Below are 22,946 nucleotides of genomic sequence, written 5' to 3' on the forward strand. Positions count from 1 at the left end.
TGCTGAGTAAGATTTAGTTAAGGAGATGCAGGGCACCAGACAAGGAAGAACAGCTAGCTGGGGCAGGACTTCAAAGAGGGAACTACGCAAGTTTGACAGATGGAGGTAGGCAGGTTATAGAAAAGCAAAATATTTAGCTAAGGAATTCTCAGAGACAGAAGGAATTGTGTCTTTAAAATAGCATGAACATGACTTTAGAAAATACCATACTCATCATGCTGGCAATAATGCAGTGATTAAAATGCAGGTCCTGCTGGGCCTGGTCCTGATGTATACACCTATAACTCTACCGCTTGGAAGACTGATGCAGGATAACTGCAGGTTCAGAGTCAGCCAGGGTTACTCAGCAAGACCCTGTCTCCAAGGGTCCTGAGGTTGGAGCTATAGCTCACTGGTAGAGTATATGCTAAACATGAGCAAGGCCTGGAGTTCAATTCTCAGCACCATGAAAAAAAAATTATGGGTCCTGGATTCCAAAGGTTTAATAGCTGGACAATCTGAGCAAATTACTTTTATCTATCAATGCTTCTGTTTCCCAATTTATAAAACGATCACTGGACCTCAAGTTGTAGTGAGAATTAAATGAGTAAGTGTTTGTTAAAGGGTTTGGGACAGTGTCTCACACAAAGGAAATGCTGTAGTCTGAAAGAAACTTTGGAAAGTACATCAGAAATGGAATTTTGTGCTTAATTACCTTTTTCATTATCGAGAAGCTAATTTTAATTTCAACTATGGGGGAGAGTCTAAAATAATTAAATCTTTTCATTATGTCTATGTGGATAAGACAGTATCATGAATATCCAGGATTGTTCTCTATTGTAGATTTTAAACTGACAGAGTTTTGAGTTAAGTACACTGATATATATTCTATCAAAAAGTAGATGTCCCAAGCCAGTCACCAGTGGCTCACGCCTGTAATCCTAGCTACTCAGGAGGCGGAGATCAGGAGGATCGTGGTTCAAAGCCCTCCCTGGGCAAATAGTTCTTGAGACCCTATTGCGAAAAAATCCTTCTCAAAAAAAGGACTGATGAAGTGACTCAAGGTGTAGGCCCTAAGTTTGAGCCCCAGTACTGCAAAAAAAAAAAAGTAGAGATGTCTTAAGAGTGATGGGAAGAATCAGAACCCGAGATAGCAGCAGTTCAAGTATATCAGGAAGTAGTGTAGCTAGTTTTAACCTAGAACCACTATTTCAGTCTTTACTTACCTGCCACATCTTTGATAGCAAGTGTTACAACTAGATGAAACGGGCCTCACCTAACTGATAGGGGTTTTAAAAGTGGCTGCAGAAAGGAGGGGCAGCTCTCAAGGGCAGTCAGAAGAGATTCAGGATTTAGAGTAAGGTTTTGCTGTTGGAACAAGGCTCAGGTAGAGGACTCAGACTGAGGAGAGAAATAGAGTAAGTAATCCTGAGTCAGTTCTAAGTGGAGACCCTGTGCTGGAGAGTTGGTTTTCCTCAGGATTATGGAGTAGTTTTAAAGAACTATAGAACATTGGACACAGAACTGGATGAGCTACTGCTGTTCAGTTTGGAGGGACTCTTAGATAAGGTTGAAAATGGATACATAAATGAACATGTTTGAAGTGAACATTTCAGGAAACTGGTGCCAGGACTATTAATCCAGAGGATCCTTTACCTAGAGTTTGAAACTGCCTCCCCAGTGATAGCTGATTTAAATCTTAAGCAGCAACTGTGGGGATTTAAACATTATTTCCTTTAAGTTGTGCATAATTATAGGCAAGTCTTACAGAGCTGGTAATACAGCATAGGTAATAGTGTTTTCTGACTATTTCTTTATATACATGTCTATTAATATGTGTATATGTATATATAAATATTTATGTGTTTGTTTATTCATATACATATGTATCCATACATACGTACATAGTCTTGTACAGATGTTACATATTTAATTAAAACTTAAGAATTTGTGATCATCACCAAAACTCATAAGATCTTAATAAAAATGTAGCTAAAAAGATGTCTTCATCTTTACAGGACCCCACGGCCGCCCCTTACACATTTCAAGATGACCCTTACCTCATACCATCGTCGTCTGTGGAATCTGTGAGTATTTTCTAGTAGCTTCTTTCTTTTTTTCTTTTATCGGGCCAGGGGTTTGAACTGAGGGCTCGGGTGCTCTATTGCTTGAGCCACACCTCTAGTCCATTTTGCTCTGGTTATTTTTGATATGGGGTCTTGTGATCTAGTTTGTCTGGGCTGGTCTCAAACTGATTCTACTGATCTCAGCCTCCCAAGTAACTAGGATTAGAGACATGAGCCACTGGCGCCTGGCAATTTTTTTTTTTTTTAATCTTACTGGTTTGATACCTTACATAAATAATTTAATTGGAAAAACCTTTGGAACATTTATGCTGATAAATTGGTGAAATCCTAAACTACTACTATTAAAAAAAAACCAAAACACAAAAAACTTCAGATACCATCTCTGGAAAAGGATTTTTGTTTTAATTTTTAATTCTAGAATCTTTTTAACACTGGATCAAACCATTCAGTTTAACTATGTTGTTTTTTATATACTTCAAGCTATGTATAAAACATAACCTGAAATTGTGTCACACAGACAGAAGAGTCAAATATGTGGAGTACTGTAATTTAATTTTTTTGTTTGTTTCTTTGAGAGAGGGTCTCACTCTAGCCCACTAAGTAGCTCAGGGTGGCCTCAAACTCTCAGTCTTCCTGCCTCCACCTCCCAAATGCTAGATAGGTGTGTTGAGATTTCATGTATTACTGCATTCTTTTTTGGTGAAGGAGAATAATTCTTGCTGGGATTGTAAGTTTGAACTTGCTTGATTCTAAATTACATGTAAATACCAATTTGTATCTAAATATTTTCTTGTGTAGCGTTCATTTTTATTGGCAAAGAAGTCTGGGGAAACTGCAGCAAAGTTTATTATTAATTCACATCCCAAATATTTTCAGAAGGACATAGCTGAACCTCATATACCGGTAAGTAGAGGTAGTTGTGTTTTTCATAGAATACTGTATCACACTTTAATGGCTAATGAAAAGCCTTTACTAACTTTAAAGTTCCTTTTATATGTACTTGCTCTTTTTTGAGTTTTCAACACTTTTTATTAGTATATAATAGCTGTATGGGGGACACATTGTGATATTTACATATATGCCTACAATATATCTTAATTAGATTTACCCCCTCCGTCGTTCCTCCCACCCCACCCCATTATGTATTTCCTCTTTAGCCTAATCTTCCTAGTTTTGCTTCTGTGGTACCATACTCTTGGATCTTTACCTCTGTGGCTTGTTCTTTTTAGTCTCCTTCATTAGCACTCTATCCCTCCTTACCCAGTGGTGTCTTTCTCAGGTTTCTGTGTGCATTTTCTCTTTTTATTGTCTACATTCTTCTGTTTCAGTGACCTTTATACTCTATTTGGCATTCTTGTATATCTAGCCCAGACCCCTCTACTTTGAACTCTGTATTTCCCACTACCTCTTAGTCCTGTATTTATGTATTACCTGCATAATTTACGTATTGGTGATTGTACTTAATTATGTTAGTAGACTAGGGAGCAAACTAGATGCAGCTCTACCCTCCTGAGTACAAATACTGACCTGTTTAAGAGTATTCCCTTCTCAAATCATGCTGCTTCCCTGACTCATCCAAAACACAGCCCTTCTCCTCTCATACAGTGACTCCTGGTGACATTAGGAAGCCAGTGCCACTGAACTAGTGGCAGCCATAGAATGTGATCATTTGGTGGCCTGGCCTTTCTCCTTTGTATTTTGACTAACGGTTAACTCTCCTGTGCTTTTCTCCTGGGCAACTACTGCTTAAAGCTTTTCAAGGGTCTCCTGCCTCCATGGTGGGCACTGACATTTCCTATTATATTACAATGATTTCTTTTTGTTTTGGTGCTGGGAATGGAACCTGGGGCCTCATAGATGCTATGACTGAGCTGTAATGATTTCTTTCTCATCTCTGAATCCCCAGTGCCTATTATAGTGCCTGGGGTAAAATACCCTTTAAAATTATATGTGAATAAACTATCGAATGAGTAAAATCAACATACTTTGGTGGTATCAAATGTTTAGAAGCAAAGCAGCCTCCAGGATGAAAGTTTTCAGCCTTTACAAACTAGATACAGTCTGATGTCGTTAACTAAGATTGGGAACACAAAAGAAAGGTGTTTTGTTTGTTTGTTTTTGTGGTGCTGGGGTTTGAACTCAGGGGCCTTTTGCTTGCTAGGCAGGGACTCTGGCATTTGAGCCATTCTGCCAGCCATAAGAAAGGTTTTAGTAGGGCAAAAACAGTAAAGGTCATCTTAAAGTTGGGACTCTTGGTTGGAAAAAGGGGCCTTTGGTTATGGATTGAATATTAATGTTTGGGTGCTTTTTAATTCATCAGGGTATGGCATGGCTAAACATTCTTGTTTCAAACTAGAAAGTTTATTGTTTTTGTCTTTAATTTTTTTTCTTTTAAGTTAGATTCTCTGTTAAGTTCATGTTAAGATGATAAGCAGTATCTGGTACAGGAAACATGAATTAGAGCAATGAAGCTTTGACGTATTTGTGATAAAAGCTTTGTCCTAGTGATTATCTTACCACCTTTGCCTGTTTGTAGTAGTTGTCTTACACCTTTGCCTATTTATAATAACTTTAACCAACTTGTTTTCCTAGTGTTTAATGCCTGAGCACTTTGAACCTCAGATTGAAGACGTAAGTGAAGCTGCCCTGAAGGAACGTATCGGACTCAAAAAAGTTAAAGCCTCTGTGGATCTGTTTGATCAGCTCTTGCAAGCAGGTGACTCATTAAGTTAAAGCCCCTCTGGGAAAATGGGACCACAATTAGCACAATCCAGATAGTTTTTGGTAAAAGTTATAAGTACAATTGTAGTTACTCTGCTTGATAGCCATGTTTTTTTCTGTTTTCAGTGGCTTAATAATATTTCGTTTTAAAATGGGTGAGGTAGAATTGCAGCTTCATTAGTGTATTGTGCTGTTTCCTGCATCACTGGTAGAGATATTATACAGCCATTTAGATTCCATTTTTAACTTTTGGCAGATATATACTGTATTCAGTTTCCCTGTACTCTTTAAGTATATTTAGAAGGCAGGGCTGCACAAACCACATTAAGAAAGGTGTTTTAAAGGAAAATAACAGTAAACTGGGATTGGTGGTTTTGATACTTACGTAGTTCTGACATTTTTTCTCTGACATTGAAAAATTCCCTTCCTCAAAACCTGCCGCTCTAACGTTTGCTTTGAATTAGATTTAGATGAATCTCCACATGTATGCATCTCAATAGCATGACTTATAAGCTACCATGAAAATGAACATATAGTGACATCAAATCAGTTGGTATTATTTAAGTATTTGGATTTCAGAGTGCTCTTCAGTGATTTAGGACAAAGAGATATGCTAAGCATAGAAGAGGTGGAAACTGGACAGAATCGCTCAATATATCCTTGAACACATGAAACACTTGCATGAGTCTGAGTTGGGGGCTTTCAGCTATAATACCAGATGTACAGCTGATTAATGACAGCAGATTATAAATTTGTGAGGCTCTTCCCTTTGCTTGTTGGATATGAGTAACATCTGATATCTAATTTTACCCTCACTGGTACTAGGTGCATGCAATCATTCAATAAACGTTTTTCAAAGAGCATCAGGATAACTCAGTACCAGCAAGCCAACACACTAAGAGAGTTATCACAGAAAATTAAATTATCCAGCGCCTCTTACTTATTGGTATATTTTGTTTAGACAGATGCAGTTGCTTTTCATTTAAAATGACAAATTATATCACAGTTTTCTTATAGCTGACGGTTTTCTTTCGTATGTCCTTTTTCCCTTTTTAATAAGTGCTCTTGTCATAATGTTTGAATAATAGTTTTTATTTTTTAATTTCATTTACTCATCTTGTTGCCTATTCATTCATCAATGAGAATTGAATGAACAACTTTTAAAATATGCTAGTATTTCTAGCTAAGTTTTTAGTAAGAGTCTGGATCTAAGCAGAATAATTCTGTTTATGTTTGTTCTGAATGGATCTGAGCCAGGGGAACTAAATGGAAATTGTTTGTAGAGTATTTGTTTTGTAGATGATAGTTAAAACCATGATATAGTTTCTCTGAGAACACAGGTGCATAAAATAAGTGAACGAGGATCAAACTTCATCTTGTATTTTCATAGTTTTTGTGAAACAATATGGTTAGTTGGGGTTCTTTTCCAGCTGTAGGGACAAATAAGTTGATGTTGAGTTCATCTTCATTAATTGATAAAGTGGTGGTTGATAGGAAGTATAAAGCCAAGAAACCCACTGCTAATAGAAAAAGAGAAGAATTTTAATCCAATAGGCTTTGTTCTTGGGTGTTTACAGGTTTCTTTCTCTTTTCCTCTCCCGTCCACAGGAACCACTATCTCTCTTCAAACAACTAATAGTCTCTTGGATTTATTGTGTTACTATGGTGACCAAGAGCCCCCAGATGATTATCATTTTCAACAAAGTCAACAGTCTGAAGGATTGGTAATAGCTTTCGGCATTGATTTTTTTGTTGTTGTTTTGTTATTGTTGTTTTTAAGTTTCTTTAGGAAATAATGCCTTCTCAGACTAGGACAAATTCCTGTGCTGAGTGTCAGAGTACTACTAGTAAGAGATGTGTACTGAGGTGTAGTGTGGTACAGTAGCCTTGATAAAAAGCATTGCAAAAGGAGGAAACTTTTAAATGATTATGTTAACCCTAATCCCCTTAGGAATATTTTGTTCTCAACTACCATATATTCAGGCAAAGCTTTGAGCAGAAATGTTTAGAACAGTCCTTCTGTCACTTAGGTGATAACATGATGTAAAATGGTCAAGGAGAAAGACTCCATGGCCGTGGCCCCTTCCAAAATTCATATATATGAGGGCAGAGGGAGGTGGCATATTAGGCTGGAATTTTAAAAATCAGTGTTGTGCCAGTGGCTGCCTGTAATAGAATCATAGCCTATCTTTCAAACAAAATAGATTAAAAGAAATCCTTTAGATCAGGTGAATGGCCGTGTGTGACTTTTTCATGTGGTGGAACTGGAATTTGAACTCAAGGCTTCGCGTCTGCAAAGCAGATGCTGTACTGCTTGAGCCGTGCCTCCAGCCCATAATTTTTGTTTTTTATGCTTTTAATTGCAAAGACTCTTTAAGCAATGTAGATGTCTAATAATGCATGACCACATTATGGTGAGTGTTTTGTACTCATTGAGGGTGCTAATGTAGACCTTTTAGTATGGAAAGATTTACAATGTAAGTGGAAAACATTTTTCCTGAAAGTGCTAAAATACTTAAATCTGAACTCTTTGAGCACTACTAGTGGAAAATTCCACACCTAAACTCATGTGACTGCTTGCAGTCAAACTCAGGCAGACTAAAGATACTGTATAAAATTATCTTTATGTTCTGTGTCTAAGATGTATATGATATATAATAGAATTTCATATTTATAATAGAGTCCCATTCCCACAATATTTTACATATGTATACGCACATATTCTAAGATCCAGAAACATCTAGAATCTGAAATATTTCTAGTCCAAAATGTTTTGGATAAGGGCTACTCATCCTGGCTATGTTTGTTTTTATAAATGTTTTTATGTATAAGAAAAAGGTTATGTTTAAAACATGCATCTAGGTTGGTGGGATTAGGGGCATTTTTTTTTTTCCTAAGTTTTTCTCCACTAAATAAGCTTTATTTATATGTAGAGTAACTTAAGCCTTCTGAAATACATAGGCAGTGGGTAAGTCATACCTATCCTTACAAAGTATGTTGTTATGAAGCCCTGGCCTGGATGGCCTTAGGCTCCCCAACCCCAGCTCCTGAAGCAGCAGGCTACAGAGCCAGCACTAGTCTCTGCAGTGCCAACCAAGCAAGCTTCTGTGTCAGCCTCATCCTGGAGCTTGGCTTATACATAAAGGACAAGATTTAATCTTTACTTTTTAAAGATTTTAGCTTGCTTTAGTCAGTGTTAGACAGTAACTATATGTTGTCAGATTCTCTTGCTTTCACCCTAATCATGAACAGTATTTACCTATTGATTAAGCTAGTTGTAGCCTCTGAGAAAGCAGGCTGTACTTTTTTGTTTTCTATTACAGGGGCCAGGTTTGCTTTTCCTTTTTAAATTCACTGACTTATACTCAAGAAATTAACTGTGGGTGTGAATATTTTACTGGATTTCTTTTTGCCTTTTGCTAGATCTATAGTCACTTTACTTTTTTGAATTCCCTTTGGCTTTCTGATTGTAAGTAGTCTGCCTCAGTGTGAATCTTCCATTGTCTTACCTTTTATATTTCTTGATAATGATCCATTCTAGGAAGAGGCTACAGAGGAAAATAATGAAACATCTAAGACGAAGGCTGATCATCCAATTGGAGTTACTTGGAAGTATGTTATGCCTAATTAGAATCTTGTATTTGTGGGTTTTTTTTTTTTTTTTTTTCCCATGGTGTGTGGAAAATAGGTTCCATTGCCTCCCCCACCTTAAGATGTAGCTGTGTGATGTTTTGAGGTAGAATTTGTCTTCATTGTGCAATATAAGTTTCACAGTTTTCAGTCATATGATTTTGACTCTTTTTTTCTTTTTAAAATTGTCTCACTATGTAACCCAAGGCTGACCTCAAACTCTCAATCCTCCTGCCTCAGCCTTCCGAGTGCTGGGATTATACTTCTATGCCACCACTCCCAACTTAGACTTTTTTTCTTAAATTCTTTACCTCCATCCAGCAGGACAAGAATCTGTTTAAGGATTGATCTGGGTTTTGTTTTTTGTTTGTTTTTTCTCCCATTTAACTTGGCATAACCTTCATGTCATATGGTTCCTTTGGTAGTTTTATCAGTAGTGCTAACTTGGTTTATAAACCCCTAATTCTGAGAGATTTGATATTTTGTTTACTGAAAATTACATAGACAAGAGAATGTACCATCAAATTAAGACTTGACTAGCAAGCAGAACTATTTAGCAATTTAAACAAAAAGTGAAATACCATGTATGCATGTCAGTAGAAAACTACCAAAAATCCTTTCTGAAGTGATTAATATAAGTGTAGATTAAATTTCTTGGTAGATATTAATAATTTTGAATAGTAAGCTGGTGAAGTAGCTCAAATGATAGAGTGCCTGCCTAGTGAAGCATGAAGCCTGAGTTCAAACTCTATTACCACCCCCGCCACACCACCATTTTGGAAGGTGTTCAGGAGTATGGGCTTTGGAGTAGAATCTTGGCTCACATCCTAGTTCTGTCTGATCTCTGTAATACTGTTAGGGGAGAATCAATATACAGGATCTTTTTTTTTTTTTAAGTTAAAGGAGAAGAGATAAATGTATACATGGCTAGCATATAGCATAAAGGATCAACCACTGTTGTCAGTGGTTGCCTCTGGGAAGTCTATCCTAAGATTCAAGGAGGATGGGAAAACTACTATCTACCCTGTCATACAGTTTGCTTTTTGTTTTTAATCTGGGTATTTATCACTTGGTTCATAAACATTTCCTCTTCAATCCTGGTTATGCCTCTTAACTGTAAAGCCCTGGACAATTTACTTAAGGTCTTTGAGCCTGAAATTTTTCTATTTTCAAGACAGTGATAACCATTTCTCTCTCTCTGGATGGTAGAATTACTTGGGATTGTAAGCATAAAGTAATTGGCATGTTGCCTAGAATATTGCAAACTCATTAAATGGCAGCAGCTATTATTACTAGTTCTCCCTTTCCCTGTTTCACAGTTTTTCTGTTGTATCTAGAGTGAAAAACAATGCTGAGAGAGTCTTCGCTCTAATGCCAGAGAAGAACGCACATTCCTACTGCACGATGATCCGAGGAATGGTTAAGGTACATTTGTTTTATTTTCATCTTTAAAGTCCATTAAGTTAAGGTTTCTCACCTCAGAACTATAGGTTAAATATTTCTTACTGAAATGCTTGAGACCAGAAGTAGTGTTTCATATTGAGAATTTTTAGGATGTTCACAAACATAATGAGATATTTTGGCATAGGACCAAATCTTATCTGAAGTTTACTTATTTTATATGCACTTTAGACACAAAGCAGGAATTTCTAATTTTATTTATTTATTTGAGACTGTCTCCCAAGTTGCCTAGACTAGAATTGAACTTGGCATTCCTCATGTTTTAACCTCCTGAATAGATGGGGCTACAGGCACATGCCACTGCACCTGCCACAAAAATAATTTTGGAGTATGTTTTTATGGCCCTGGATTTTGTCTGCAACCTGACACATGGGGTCAAGTCTAGAATTTTTGTGCTTGGGTTGTTATGTTCTCATCAAGTTTCAAATTTAGTAGCATTTTGGGTGTTGGACTTTTTTGGATTAGGCCTGCTCAACCTGTCCTAATATTTTGGAACAGGTAATTTGGCAGCGGGGGGGTGGGGTGGCAGGGAGCTATCTTATACATTGTAGAACATTTTTGTAGCCCCCTGTACTCTACCCATTGTATGTGAGTAATGTACTCCTCCCCCACCTTCAGTTGTCACAACTGAAAATGTCTCTAGGCATTACCCCTTGGGTAGAAAACCAGTGCACTGAAGTATAAGCTTTATGAGAGTGGGAGCCTGGTCTGTTTTACTTGCTGCCACATTCCCAACCCTGGAACAGTATTTGTGCATATACTGCTATAATGAATTTGATGATGTTTTCTTTTTTCTTTCCCTCTTCAGCACCGAGCTTATGCACAGGCATTAAACTTGTACACCGAGTTGTTAAATAACAGACTGTGTGGTGAGTTCCAGAATTCCCCTGCATCCCTTTCTCCTTTGCTTTCCTTCTTCCAAGAATCTGTGTGAAATCTTTGAATCTTGCCTCAGTCATTGGCCCACATTTTGTTTTCTCCTGGGGCATTGATAATCTGCAGGAGTAGATGCCCAGTTTTATAGACTTGGTGATTAACCAAGAGATACTACTTTGTCTTCAGCTTGACTCTTTAGAGGCAAATCTTTAACCCCAAATTTTGTTAAAGTAGTTTTCTTTTATAGCTGATGTATACACTTTCAATGCGCTGATTGAAGCGAAAGCATCGATGATTAATGAGAAATTTGAGGAAAAATGGAATAATATACTGGTAAGGAAGAACTTCCACTCATCTTTTTATAGGCTTTTACTGAAAGACATGGGGTGGATATAGCATTCATTTGAGCATCTATGTGGCAGTCACTGCTCTCAAATAGCAGTTTTCTGTTTACTGCCTTTGCAATGATCCTGTAAGTTAGGTAGCTATATCTGACACATGAGAAGAAAAAGTTGCTTGACCCAGAGTATGCAGCTAGAATTTAGGAAAACTTTGCCTTAATCAGTTTTTATTGTAAAATTTCTGTTAGCTAAGTAACTCAGGAAGATAAATGTGTTTTTATACCATACTGGTCTGTTCTTTTGCTTGAGCTTGTTTGTTTGTTTTTGTCTTTGTAAAAGACTCATTAGGTGGAAGGCTGAAGACAGACACTTTGATCATGTAGGGTGTATGACAAAATTAGCAGGTCTGGGAGTGTGGCTCAGTAGGTAGACTGCCCGCCTAGCAAGTGCAGTTCCCTGAATTCAAACCCCAGTACTGCCAAAAAGAAAAACTACATAAAAGACAGGATCACTAGTAGTGCTGATTAGCAAAAAAATTTTTTAAATAGAGGCTGACCTGCTTCAGATAGCCAGAAAGTTAAATTTTCTTTGTATAAAATACTGTTTTATCAGATTATCCAGGAGTAAAAAAAATAATCTTGCTTTGGATTCAACTAGGATCTGCTGAAACACATGGTGGCACAGAAGGTGAAACCAAATCTGCAGACTTTTAATACTATTCTGAAATGTCTCAGGAGATTTCATGCACTTGGAAGAGTGCCAGCCATACATACCTTACGTGAAATGAAAGCTATTGGAATAGGTAAGGGTGCATCCTGACTAAACTGCTGACTAGAGATTTCAGGCCACAAAAGCAAAGAGGTCTAGAAATTCTTTTGCTGTCTTATAATGTGTTAGGATTTCCTTTCCATAATTTGGAACACTTAATTACAAATGCAGTTGGCCCTTTGAATCCATTGATTAAACAATCCCAGACTGAAACTATTGAGGAACAGAATTCTGAACATGTACAGGCTTCTTCTTGTTTTCTTTATTCCCTAAACAATGCAGTGTGAGAACTACTTATGTAGCGTTTGTGTCATGTTAGATATTACAGGTCATCTAGACATGAATTGAAGTATGTGGGGTGGCTGTAAGTTTCATGTAGATACTATGCCATTTTACATAAAGAACTCAGGATTTGAACATGGGGGCAAGTCTGGAATCCATTCCCCATAGGAACATCTTCATGTTCTTCACATCAGATTGCACTGATTTTAGTATTTTGTTTTTTTATTTATAGATGTCTTAATTCTGAAGCGGACTGATCACTTTGTTAGCTAGTTTTAAATTCTGTGACATTTTGCTAGCATAATTAGCTATTTGAACTCAAACATCTATGATATGTGTATTTCAGTAATTATTAAGGGTTCATTGAAGTAATTATTTCATTTTTTATGAATCAGTTCATTTCATTATGCTTTACTGTTCTCAGTGAAGAATGTTAGTAATAAGTATTTTGTAAAGTAATGCAATTATTGTGACTTTATTTTTACATTATTGAATGGGAAATGTCCATTCCAAAGAATGAAAATGCATCTTTTGCTTAAATATTAAGTGTCATACTTTCTAGTTCAATGTGTCTTAGTAAGCTGCATTTTTGATTGCTATGTTTTACTATATTTCTTATTTTTTCTGTCCCCCTGGTATTTTGAGAACCCTCGCTTGCAACATACCACCATATTATTCAGGTGTTTTATCAACATGGTATGTATTACCTTAGATTATTTTAATTTATGTAAAAAGTTAACCATTTCCTTTGCATTTGTGCAACTAATTGTTGAAGGTTACTTTATCTGCATATAAATTAAGAATAGAGAGTTCAGCTGTTTGTGATGGCACAGGCCTGTAATTCCAGCACTCAGGGCTTGAGGCAGGAGAATCAAAAGTTCAAAGCCAGCCTGGGCTTCATAGCAAGATCCTATCTCAAAAAAAATTAAGAAAGAGAAAATTTGTAAATCACGTACAGCCTAAGCAAAGAGTTTTTCTTGAGGGTGAAAATAATCTTGATTTTGATGTATAACTGGAACTGGTGTGGCAAGAGAGGGAATATAAAGAGGAATGGAGTTCCTTTTGCTCTCTAGAGCAGGGCTGTTCAGTACAGTAGCCAGTGTAGTTAGTTATTTAAACTAAAGTAAAAACAAAAAAAATGTGGCCTTAGGGCTCAGCAGTCAGTGTTGCTAGTGCCTACCATATTTGATGATACAGATGTAGGACATATCCATTTTTACACAAAGTTGGTGGATGGTGCTGCTCCAGAGAGAAATTGTCCTTATTTAAAACTTTGGCAGTACCTTGACACTCCATTTGTCAACTAGTTTTAAGACAGTTTGTATCTGTGGTGCCGTGCTTTGTGTAATGTGATTTGGATTAAGGCTCACCCGAATTGAAATCTCAGTTCTACCATTTATTGATCAGTTCAGTAAACAGGGACTAGATAACCTACCTGAGAATACCATCAGGATTGGTGATGAAATGAGTAACATAGTGCTTGTACTGTGCTTGAAGGCACATAGCAGGCTCTTAAGAATCTTTCTATTCTTATTTATTCATTCCCCAGGAAAGCACCATTGAGTTCTGAAGTGATGATTCTTAGTCATTCCTAATCAAAACAACAAAAAGTAACCCAGATCTCTCTTGTTTAGAAATTAAAATTGGCAAGTCCACACCCTGATCTGTACGCAAATTGGATGTTTTGTTTGTTTTTACGTGTGTGTGTGTGTGTGTGTGTGTGTGTGTGTTTGTTTTAGAAAAAAATCACAGGTAACTGACTTTATTTGGCCACAAATAAACAGTTTTTACAATAATTGTATCCTCAAAAATTTTACTCATCTGGTGAGATTGTAGAGAAACTAGTGTTTCTAAGCCTAAAGTTTATTCCTGCCATCGTACGTCAGTTTGGTTTAGTAAAGTCGGTGGTGTGCTTCCTAAGTAACAGCCATGACTGTGATGACAAGGGAATGGGGAGGCATGTCAGTTTGCCTTCCGTGTATCAGTTGGCTGTGTGTGCAATAACAATTTCTAGAAATCTACTTAAAGAACCTAAAACAGTAATACATATAAAATAAAATACATGTAACTAATAAAAGAATTAGGCGTGTTAGCAAATGACTGTTTTAGGAGATTACAACTATAATCACTTGGATGTAGAAAAGATAGGTAATGTAGATAAATACCGTTGGTGAATTTTTTTTTACCTATTAGTACTCTGTGATTTGTTTGGGTGACCTTTTCCTGAGGGGCAGGGGAGAATGTTGAATTCAGGGCCTTGTGTTTGCTAGGCAAGTGCTTTCCCACTTCTTCTATGCCCCAGCCATGCTTTTTGGTTTTGAGACTGGGTCTTGCTGTGTAGTCCAGGCTGGTCTAAAATTCAACTTGGATTCTCCTGCCTCAGCCTCCCAAATGCTAGGGTTTACAGCATGCACCACCAGAGTCATTTTTTTAAAGAACTGCCCATATCCATTAATTCTATAATTTACTTTTTGTTCTCATCTGATTATACTCAAAAAGAACACAACTGTTTATTAGCAAATGATATGTTTTTCTAAGTGTGTTGGTTTGGTGAGGGTTGTGGGTATTGTGTTGTGTGTGCCGGTATTTGCCCCCACTCCAATGAAAGGTGAGCTTCCTCTGAAAAGACTAAGAAGGAAAGGAAATTTTTAACCTGAACACTGGACAAAGACCTATGGTAAGGGCTACTGCAATGTCTGTAGTGGTAGAGCACCTGCCTAACGGGCATGGAGGTCTGGAGATCAAACCCTAGGACCACCAAAAAAAAAAAAAAATTGCCTGATGCTGGTGTCTCACACCTGTAATTCTAGCTACTCGGCAGGCAGAGATCAGGAGGATCACAGCTCAAAGCCAGCCTGGGCAAATAGTTTGCGAGACCCTGTCTCGAAACTACCTGTCAGGGCTGGCAGAGTGGCTCAAGTGGTAGAGTGTCTGCCTAGCAAGTGTGAGGTCCTGAGTTCAAACCCCAGAACTGCCAAAAACAAAACAAAACAAAACAAGAAAATACTCATCACAAAAAAAAGGCTGGTGGAGTGGCTCAAAGTAAAGGCGCTGAGTTCAAGCCCCAGTACTGAAGGAAAAAAAAAAAAAAAGAACTATGCTCCAGATCTTATAGACTTGTACCCTGTGCAGTGCAGTATTTACTTTAGTGAGCATTTACTCCTGCTCAGCTCTATGCCAAGCGTTAGGTTCAAGATGGTGGAAAGAGATAGGAGTCCCTTTGTACTAGGTACTGTGAATTTCGTGGTGGTATAGGAAGAGGTAGACTCCTACTAAAAACCCCTTTGCCTTTTCGTCTTTAGGAAGCTCTTCTAAAAGACCATCTCTCATCATCTATGATATAATGAATGAATTAGCAGGAAAGAAATTTTCTCCAAAGGACCTGGATGATGGTGTGTACAGAAATTAGTTATATTATCCCTATCTTATCTTAAAGCTTAGACTGTTTGCCTGAGTATCAATCTATCCTATGTTAAGAGCGAAGTTTAATTAGCTTAGTAATATTTGGGGTGAATATTTTGAGAAAACCAAATATTTCCTTAGCTTTACCTTGCATGTGACCTATTTTGTTGACAGGGTTTTTATTAATGTTAGTGAATTGAAACTGTATTTCATTCATAGCAACCAAAGCTCTTATGAACTTTCGATTTTCAGATTTGTTTTTTCAGTCAGCCATGAACGTTGTAAGTACCATTTCTTGCTTAAGTTCATTTTCCTTCTTCTGTTCATGTTTTTGTTTCTGTTTTATTCTTTCTCTAATACATATGGTTTTAAAAGGTAATATCCCTAGTCTTTGTATTTTGTATATTGTATCTGTTGCCTTTTTTCATGCCTCTATTCTGATTAGCTTTCAGAATATTTCATATTCAACTATCAACTATCAGTTAAATTTTTAAATTTATTTTTATTTTCGTTTTTTATTTTATCATGCTCATCATGGGAAAAATTTCTTACGGTTTCAGAATAAAGTACATCTTTGTTTCCTAAGGATAACTGCATTACATTTCAGTACATATCCTCCAGAGTTTTTCCTATGGGTACTGACAAACATGCTCAGACACACCTCCACTATGATATATTTGTTGACAGCAGTCAATATTTCATAGGAGGGAGGAACTATAAATATATGTGAATTTTATTTTTAAATTTTTTCATGTAGTTTTTGCTTGTACAACAACGCTGGTTTGAACAGTCCATATCTCTGGTAGGATTTGTTTCTAAGGGTTTTATTGTTAAATAAAAATAAATTTGTTGTAAATTTCACAAAACTTGGGTCTCCCTCTCCTAGTTTTGTATAACTTATTTGCTATCAACCAGTTAATGGAATAAGCATAGGTATTTGCTCAAAGAACGATATGCTTTTTTCCTTCATGTAACGAATTTAGCTTATAAGAGTGTCAGAGTAATACTACTTGGAAATTTTCAGTGCTCTTCTCTCCGAGATCTAGAACTTGCATACAAGGTACATGGCCTTTTAAACATGGGAGATAACCGGAAATTCATTGGACCTGATTTTCGACGAAATTTCTATTAGTAAGTATTAAAAATGTGTCCTTTTGTTTTAGTTAGTAGATTCTGCCAATGGGAGAATACCAGTGACCCTCCATATCTCTGCTCTGGTTTTGTCAGAATGCTTATTGTTTTATAGTATATATTAATTGAGCATTTAGAAATTAAAGCATGGTAACATTACCAGATTTGGAAGTCTAGTATGTATTCTTTGATAAACTTTAAAATAATATATCTTTTTCCTCTACTTCCTTTATGTATTTTCAAGTTGTAGCAGAATGAGTGCTTCTTCCCAATTCCTTGCTTTTGTATTTAAGGGCGGGGGTAGAGGGCTGATGATGGAGAGTGATGGTTGGGGGTGCATCTTACCAAGGTACACTGTAAGCATATATGACAATGTCACAATGAAACCCCCTGTGCCATTATATATATGCTAATAAAAATGTTTAAAGAAAAAGAAAATGGAGCACAGACTCCATCAGTAGGTTTGCTCTTAGGCAGATAAAACATAAAATTAAGTGGCATCCTGGCAGTCCTGTGTGAGGATTGTTTTCTGTCTGTCCAAATCCTTGCTTCACATTGCATGCTTTTAATAGGAACATGTTCAGTGTCTTTGTGCCAGGACTTGAGCGTTCACTGAGGAAGCAGTCATAAATGACCAGTTGAGGGTCAGAAGATATTAATTGGGAGATAAGCACAGTTAGTACCTCCTCAGTCACTGGCATATGTAACTTGAAATTATTTGTATAGCACATCATTATATAACTATGCTATTTCACTCATCACAACTTTGACTAAGTGTGCTTTTTCTCTATGTTACAGTTCCAAGTTTTTCAATTTGCTTTGTCTGATGGAACAAATTGATGTCACCTTAAAATGGTATAAGGACCTGATACCTTCCGTAAGATTATTCATTATTTGTCATTTATCTTTGTAGATTAATTTGTCATCTCTACTGGTAAATGCTGTAAAATAATACTTGTATTTCTCTTAATCAGGTGTTTTTCCCCCACTCCCAAACATTGATAGCTCTTCTCCAAGCGTTGGATGTGGCCAATCGGCTAGAAATGATTCCTCAGATTTGGAAAGGTCAGTAACATTATTGTTAGGGATGAAAACTTTGATTTTTAACTGAATTGAACTCATTGAGTGAGGTCTGTTTCAAGGCCATTGCTCATGTTGAATATTGGGTGACTAACATTTGTTGAAAATGACCTGTGTGACATGAGAACAAGCTCATTTTATGAGCTCATTTGAGAGATGTAACTTAGGGAAGATTGGTGCTAGTTATGTGGCAGACTATACCTGATTGCTGATCTTTCACCTTAAAGCCTATGCAGCTGCTTTGTCACAGGGTTGTTGTTGATCCCTCTGGTTCAGTGACAGCCAGAGGCTATAACTGTTCGTAGTTAACAGCCATGAGCATGGATTGTGTGGGGGTTTGTTTTTAAAATGTGTAAATTGGCTGCAAGGTGAGACACAGATACTCAGTTTCTTCTGCTGGTGACTATTATATCCTTTATCGTAATAAAGTTTCAATTTTCATGTTTGAGAAATTGAAACTATAGTCCTTCCATGCTACTTGATAAGACTGCTGTAATGACTGTATGAGAACAGTGAGCATAAATGCTGTAAAACGGTATCTTACAATTTGGAGCTGGCGGCTGCCCAAACGTAGTGCATGTCTGTACTTTAACATTGACTGGAGGCAGGTTGCTGGCAGTGGCTTTCACTGCTCTTTACTTTTTTATGAACTATGAATCTCCTGCTGACTTTCTGGAATTCTGGGATAAGCTTGAAATAGATAATGTCAGCAACTTTTTTACTCACCAAAAAATACAAATAACAGCCAGTAGTGGAGAAAGGTCAGCCAAAAGTTTTACATTTTGGTGACCCACTCTTGTTTCCCTTTTTTCTTTTAAGACAGTAAAGAATATGGTCACAAGTTTCGCAGTGGCCTAAGGGAAGAAATCCTAATGCTTATGGCAAGGGATAAGCATCCACCACAGGTAGGGGCTATCTTTAAACTCAAGTGTCATTGTCATTATAAGATGTGTTCTATCCAGCATCCTTTGATACTGAGGCCCATTCAAGAGTAGTTTCCTTGGTTTCATCTGTCATTGTTTAGAATTCTGCCACCCAAACCCAGATTTAGGTTATGATGCATATGTGTTCCTCTTAGCCAGGGTTTAAACTTGGGGTCTTGCACCACTTGAGCCGCTCTGCCAGTCCCAGAACAACATTCTTAAAGTCACTTTCATTCCTTTAACCCAAAGCAAGCAGCAGGAAAGTAGCTGTCAGTCCTGACAGTGAATAGCACCTTACTTTTTAAAAAAGTCCATCTAAAACAAAAACTCGTAGTTGAATTTGAAAGATGTAACTAATCAAACTATTCCAAGACAAGTCCCTTTCTTTTTTTGTGTGTTACTTTGTCTGCTGTACAAGTAATATGTTCATACGGTAAAATTCATTTTAATGGTCCTCTGGTAGTCTCCTGAACTTAAATTCCCATCAGACCAACTAGGCAGTTCTGCTGACTCTTAAGAACCTCTCAGCTGCAGATGGAATTTGCTGACTGTGCTGCTGATATCAAATCTACATACGAAAGCCATGATGCGAGGCAGACTGCTCCTGATTGGCCTGCCAACATTCTCAACTGTATAGCTGTCCTCTTTTTACGGGCTGGGAGAACACAGGAAGCCTGGTGAGTGAGTACAAGATCACAAGTGTACAGTAGAATTTGTATTCAGATCTAAAACATTTACCCAGGTCATAAACAGAGGTTCTCTAACTTGACTGTGTGATTCATAGTTTATCAGGAGTCCAACCAGAGTATGTACTGAGTTTTCATGGGAACTTACAATAAAACAGCTAAACAGCAAACTTCTGAAAGACTAATAAGCATGATATATTTAAGTAGAGTGAGGTTCAGAAAAATCCTCTTTCAGTTTCTGACCTTTATGTTTTCTACATTACTTAAAACCTCACTTCTCTGCCCTCTTAAATGGAACAAAGTGATCAGGGAACTTTATATTTGAAAAACTGTTGATAATTTGAGTTATTGAAGTGTCATTTATAAATGCTGGCTCCCACCCCTACCCCCGTGGGCTGTGTGCTTAGACTACTGGAAACTGGCATTTATTAAACAGCCTTGATGAGAACCCATCTTTTTCTTGTGCCGCTGTATTCTGGTTATATGTGTTTATCAGCACTTCACTCACATACTGATTTTCAGTGTTTGTGAATGGGGACCTTGTGCAGATTCATTTTTCCCATAAGTAGAGAATTCAATAAAAGAATACTTTGTAAGGGAGTCACAGTTAGGTGGTTCATTGCTGTATTTTGTGTTGGACATGAATGTATGTTCCATGGATTAGTAAATGCATAGTACTTTCACATGGCTTCTTGCCTAAGAAAGTGACATGATTTGAACATCAGTCCAAAATGTGGCTGTTAACTGTGTAGAGGAGAAGATACCTAACTTGTCTTTGAAGTGTGACACATAACTTGCTTGCAGCTGTGCTGGTAGTGACAGACTTTGGCACACATGAACCAGGCTGTGATGATTGGCGCAGGGGTACGGACCTCAGCTAAGTCATGGGAGCTGAATGTATGTGTTTCACCTTTGTCCTGCATGTGGCAGGTTAATGGTGTGCACTTACATGAGACTGTTGCCTCAATCTGAGCCTGTTCTTCACAAACAAGTTGACTGACCCAGGCCATGTTTTAAGAGCAGGTTAGGCTGTATCACATGTCTCTTTTCCACCCACAAGGAATGTATGATGTAGCCCTCCCTGGAGGACAGTCGATCCTCTGTAAGAGGATAACATCAGTTCTCAACACTGGCCAGTTCTCATGTTTACTTGTAAAACTCGTAATGTGAACTTGTGGAGTTTGGTGTGTGAGCAGGGGAGGTTTATGCATCTGAGGTGATTCTGATGCATAAGAACGAACCTACAAGTGTGTGTCTTCAGTAACTTAACGGTATAGTTAGGAAGAAAATGACACTCTTATCTCTAAATCGGGGCGGGTACAGCTTACTGATTTTCTTCTGTTTCTCTATTAGTAATCATCTTTCTGTTTGTACAGGAAAATGTTGGGGCTTTTCAGGAAGCATAATAAGATCCCTAGGTAAGTTGAAATTAACAGGCTGAGGTCTGTACTCACTGTACCAAGTGAGCTTGGTACAGGCTGGAATTAGCTGTATGGCCTTTGACTCTTACTGTGGGTGATTAGAATTTGATCACATCCTTAGTCATCATATTTGCCACTCTTTGATAAGCAAACAGGCAGTCAGTCTCCTATTGTCCATGGCATCTTGAAGTACAGTTTTTTGTCTGTGCTTAGTGATTGCAACACATTGGAGATATGTTTATAGATCTTCAATGCAAGTATAACAAATAAATATTCATTATCTTGTTGGGTCTTTAAATTTAATCTCTGTGTCACTTGACTTGAAAGCTATTATTGAGGATCTTATGAGTGAACTTACTCTGGATTTTGCCTTTAAATTTTTTTCTTTCTGCAGAACTGGGCATTGAACCTGCGGCCTCACGCTTGCTGGGCAGGAGCTCTAGTAGAGTTATGCCCCCAACCCTTTTTGCAGGCCTGCCTGGACCACAGTAGTATTTGTGCTTGCTGGCCAGGACCACCCTATCTGTACTTCCCCTTGTAACTAAGATGACAGGCATGCACCCCAATGCCCATCCTTGGTTGATATGGGGTCTTAACAAACTTTTTGCCTGGATTGGCCTCAAACCTCAGTCCTCCTGCTCTCTGCCTCCCAAGTAGCTAGGATTACAGGCTTGAGTCACCACACCTGGCTGCCTTGTAAACCTTTGATTAAAGGAGTTAAGGAGTCCAGCTTGGGCCGCTTCACATTTCACCTTTATTTTACAGAAGTGAGTTGCTGAATGATTTTATGGACACTGCAAAAGTGTCCAACAGCCCTGCCCAGGCTATTGAGGTTGTGAAACTGGCAAGTGCCTTTAGCTTGCCTACTTGTGAAACCCTTGCCCAGACAGTAATGACGGACTTTGCAATCAACCCAGAACAAAAGTAAGTATGGCCTGACTCTTCATCAGGAGGAAGCAGGCTGTTTGTTCACATTTACAGCTCTATGTGTTCTCCATTTCGTTCCTCATACAGAAAGTCAGGGTGTAGTGATTTGATGATTATTGCATTTGTCATGCAAGCCAAGGAAGCCTATAGATCAGGTTCCTTTGTTTTTAAAATAGTTGGAGTGCTGCTGCAGGATCCCTTTTCCTGATTTCAGAACTGATGAGATTACGTAGATGAGTGTAAGAGAAAGGAAACATCCCAGTCTGATGGGCGGCAATGTAACCTCCAGTTTCTTTTCCTTACAGGGAAGCTCTGGCCAACCTAAATGCATTGACCAGTGGCAGTGATAATGGGAGCAGCAGTGACAGCGACAGTGATGTCAGTGAAAACAATTGAAAGTGAGAGATGGCTTCGCCATAGCTGTTGTGGAATATATAACAAAGAGAGTAAGATGAGGCAGATTTAGGTCAGTTTGTCGCTGCACAGTAGATACAATGCTGACTTTACATTGAGCTTCTAACTGAAGCTCAATGTAAAGCATCCATTAACGCAGTGCACAAGGTTTTCCATGTACACAGCAGCACTGTCGTTCCAGATATGGACACACATCCTGAGGTCCGAGGCTCCTGGTGGAGACACGCCCTGCACACCTGCAACCTTGGCGGGGATTTTTCACTGTCATCATTTGCGTGCTGTTGCTCTGCAGCTGTTGTTGGCTTGTGTGCTGCTGTGGTGCTGGTCCTTCCTTGACTTTAGAGATAATTTAGAAAAGGTTCTCCTGCAATTACATCAAAATTACTGTTGGATCAGTAGTATCCCAATTTCAGTTGTATTTAGATGTGAATAATTACATTTTAGGGTTGGTTAAATGGGATAATGGCAGTTTGGGACTGCTCAAATGGTAAAATGAAGACAAGTAAATGTACTAATTATTGTACATATGTATTCTTGTTATTTTAAAAATTTCTAATAAAGCGTTTGTTTGGGGTTGGGAGTGTTAGCTTGGTAGCTCTTGTTGAGGATGCATGAGACCTTGTGTTTTATCCCCAGCACCACCAGAAAAAAATAACTTTTTTGTTTAGTCTGTGCTGGCACCTTTTTTGGTACTATACCTAAAGTGACCTAAATGGGGGCTAGTGTTGACAAAAGGATGCAGAATGTCTTAATATGGTTATATGTTGCTGATCAAGTTAGTAAAGACTTGTACTTGTCGAATTTATGTCTTTTAAAT

The 22,946-nt window shown here is 37.8% G+C and overlaps 1 protein-coding gene and 1 non-coding gene across 2 annotated transcripts in view; both read left to right on the forward strand.

The window, feature by feature from the left end:
* The window catches only part of Ptcd3 (pentatricopeptide repeat domain 3), a 28,509-nt gene extending 5,807 nt beyond the window's left edge, over nt 1–22,702 (forward strand). The window contains exons 5-24 of the mRNA XM_020179022.2: nt 1,998–2,066; nt 2,865–2,969; nt 4,659–4,782; nt 6,396–6,511; nt 8,329–8,399; nt 9,755–9,842; nt 10,687–10,747; nt 11,002–11,087; nt 11,753–11,897; nt 12,791–12,841; nt 15,448–15,537; nt 15,800–15,828; nt 16,572–16,678; nt 17,477–17,555; nt 17,653–17,743; nt 18,578–18,663; nt 19,210–19,358; nt 20,744–20,785; nt 21,554–21,712; nt 22,021–22,702. Coding sequence (XP_020034611.2) covers nt 1,998–2,066; nt 2,865–2,969; nt 4,659–4,782; nt 6,396–6,511; nt 8,329–8,399; nt 9,755–9,842; nt 10,687–10,747; nt 11,002–11,087; nt 11,753–11,897; nt 12,791–12,841; nt 15,448–15,537; nt 15,800–15,828; nt 16,572–16,678; nt 17,477–17,555; nt 17,653–17,743; nt 18,578–18,663; nt 19,210–19,358; nt 20,744–20,785; nt 21,554–21,712; nt 22,021–22,111 — 1,839 coding nt within the window. The 3' untranslated portion in view covers nt 22,112–22,702. The remainder of the gene's footprint in view (nt 1–1,997; nt 2,067–2,864; nt 2,970–4,658; nt 4,783–6,395; nt 6,512–8,328; nt 8,400–9,754; nt 9,843–10,686; nt 10,748–11,001; nt 11,088–11,752; nt 11,898–12,790; nt 12,842–15,447; nt 15,538–15,799; nt 15,829–16,571; nt 16,679–17,476; nt 17,556–17,652; nt 17,744–18,577; nt 18,664–19,209; nt 19,359–20,743; nt 20,786–21,553; nt 21,713–22,020) is intronic.
* LOC141415333 (small nucleolar RNA SNORD94) lies at nt 20,208–20,344 on the forward strand. The gene has a single exon (XR_012440307.1). It is a non-coding gene; the product is annotated as a small nucleolar RNA SNORD94 (small nucleolar RNA).
* Nucleotides 22,703–22,946: the final 244 nt, after the last annotated feature.

The sequence above is a fragment of the Castor canadensis genome, chromosome 12 (assembly GCF_047511655.1).
Source record: "Castor canadensis chromosome 12, mCasCan1.hap1v2, whole genome shotgun sequence".
Lineage (NCBI taxonomy): Eukaryota > Metazoa > Chordata > Mammalia > Rodentia > Castoridae > Castor > Castor canadensis.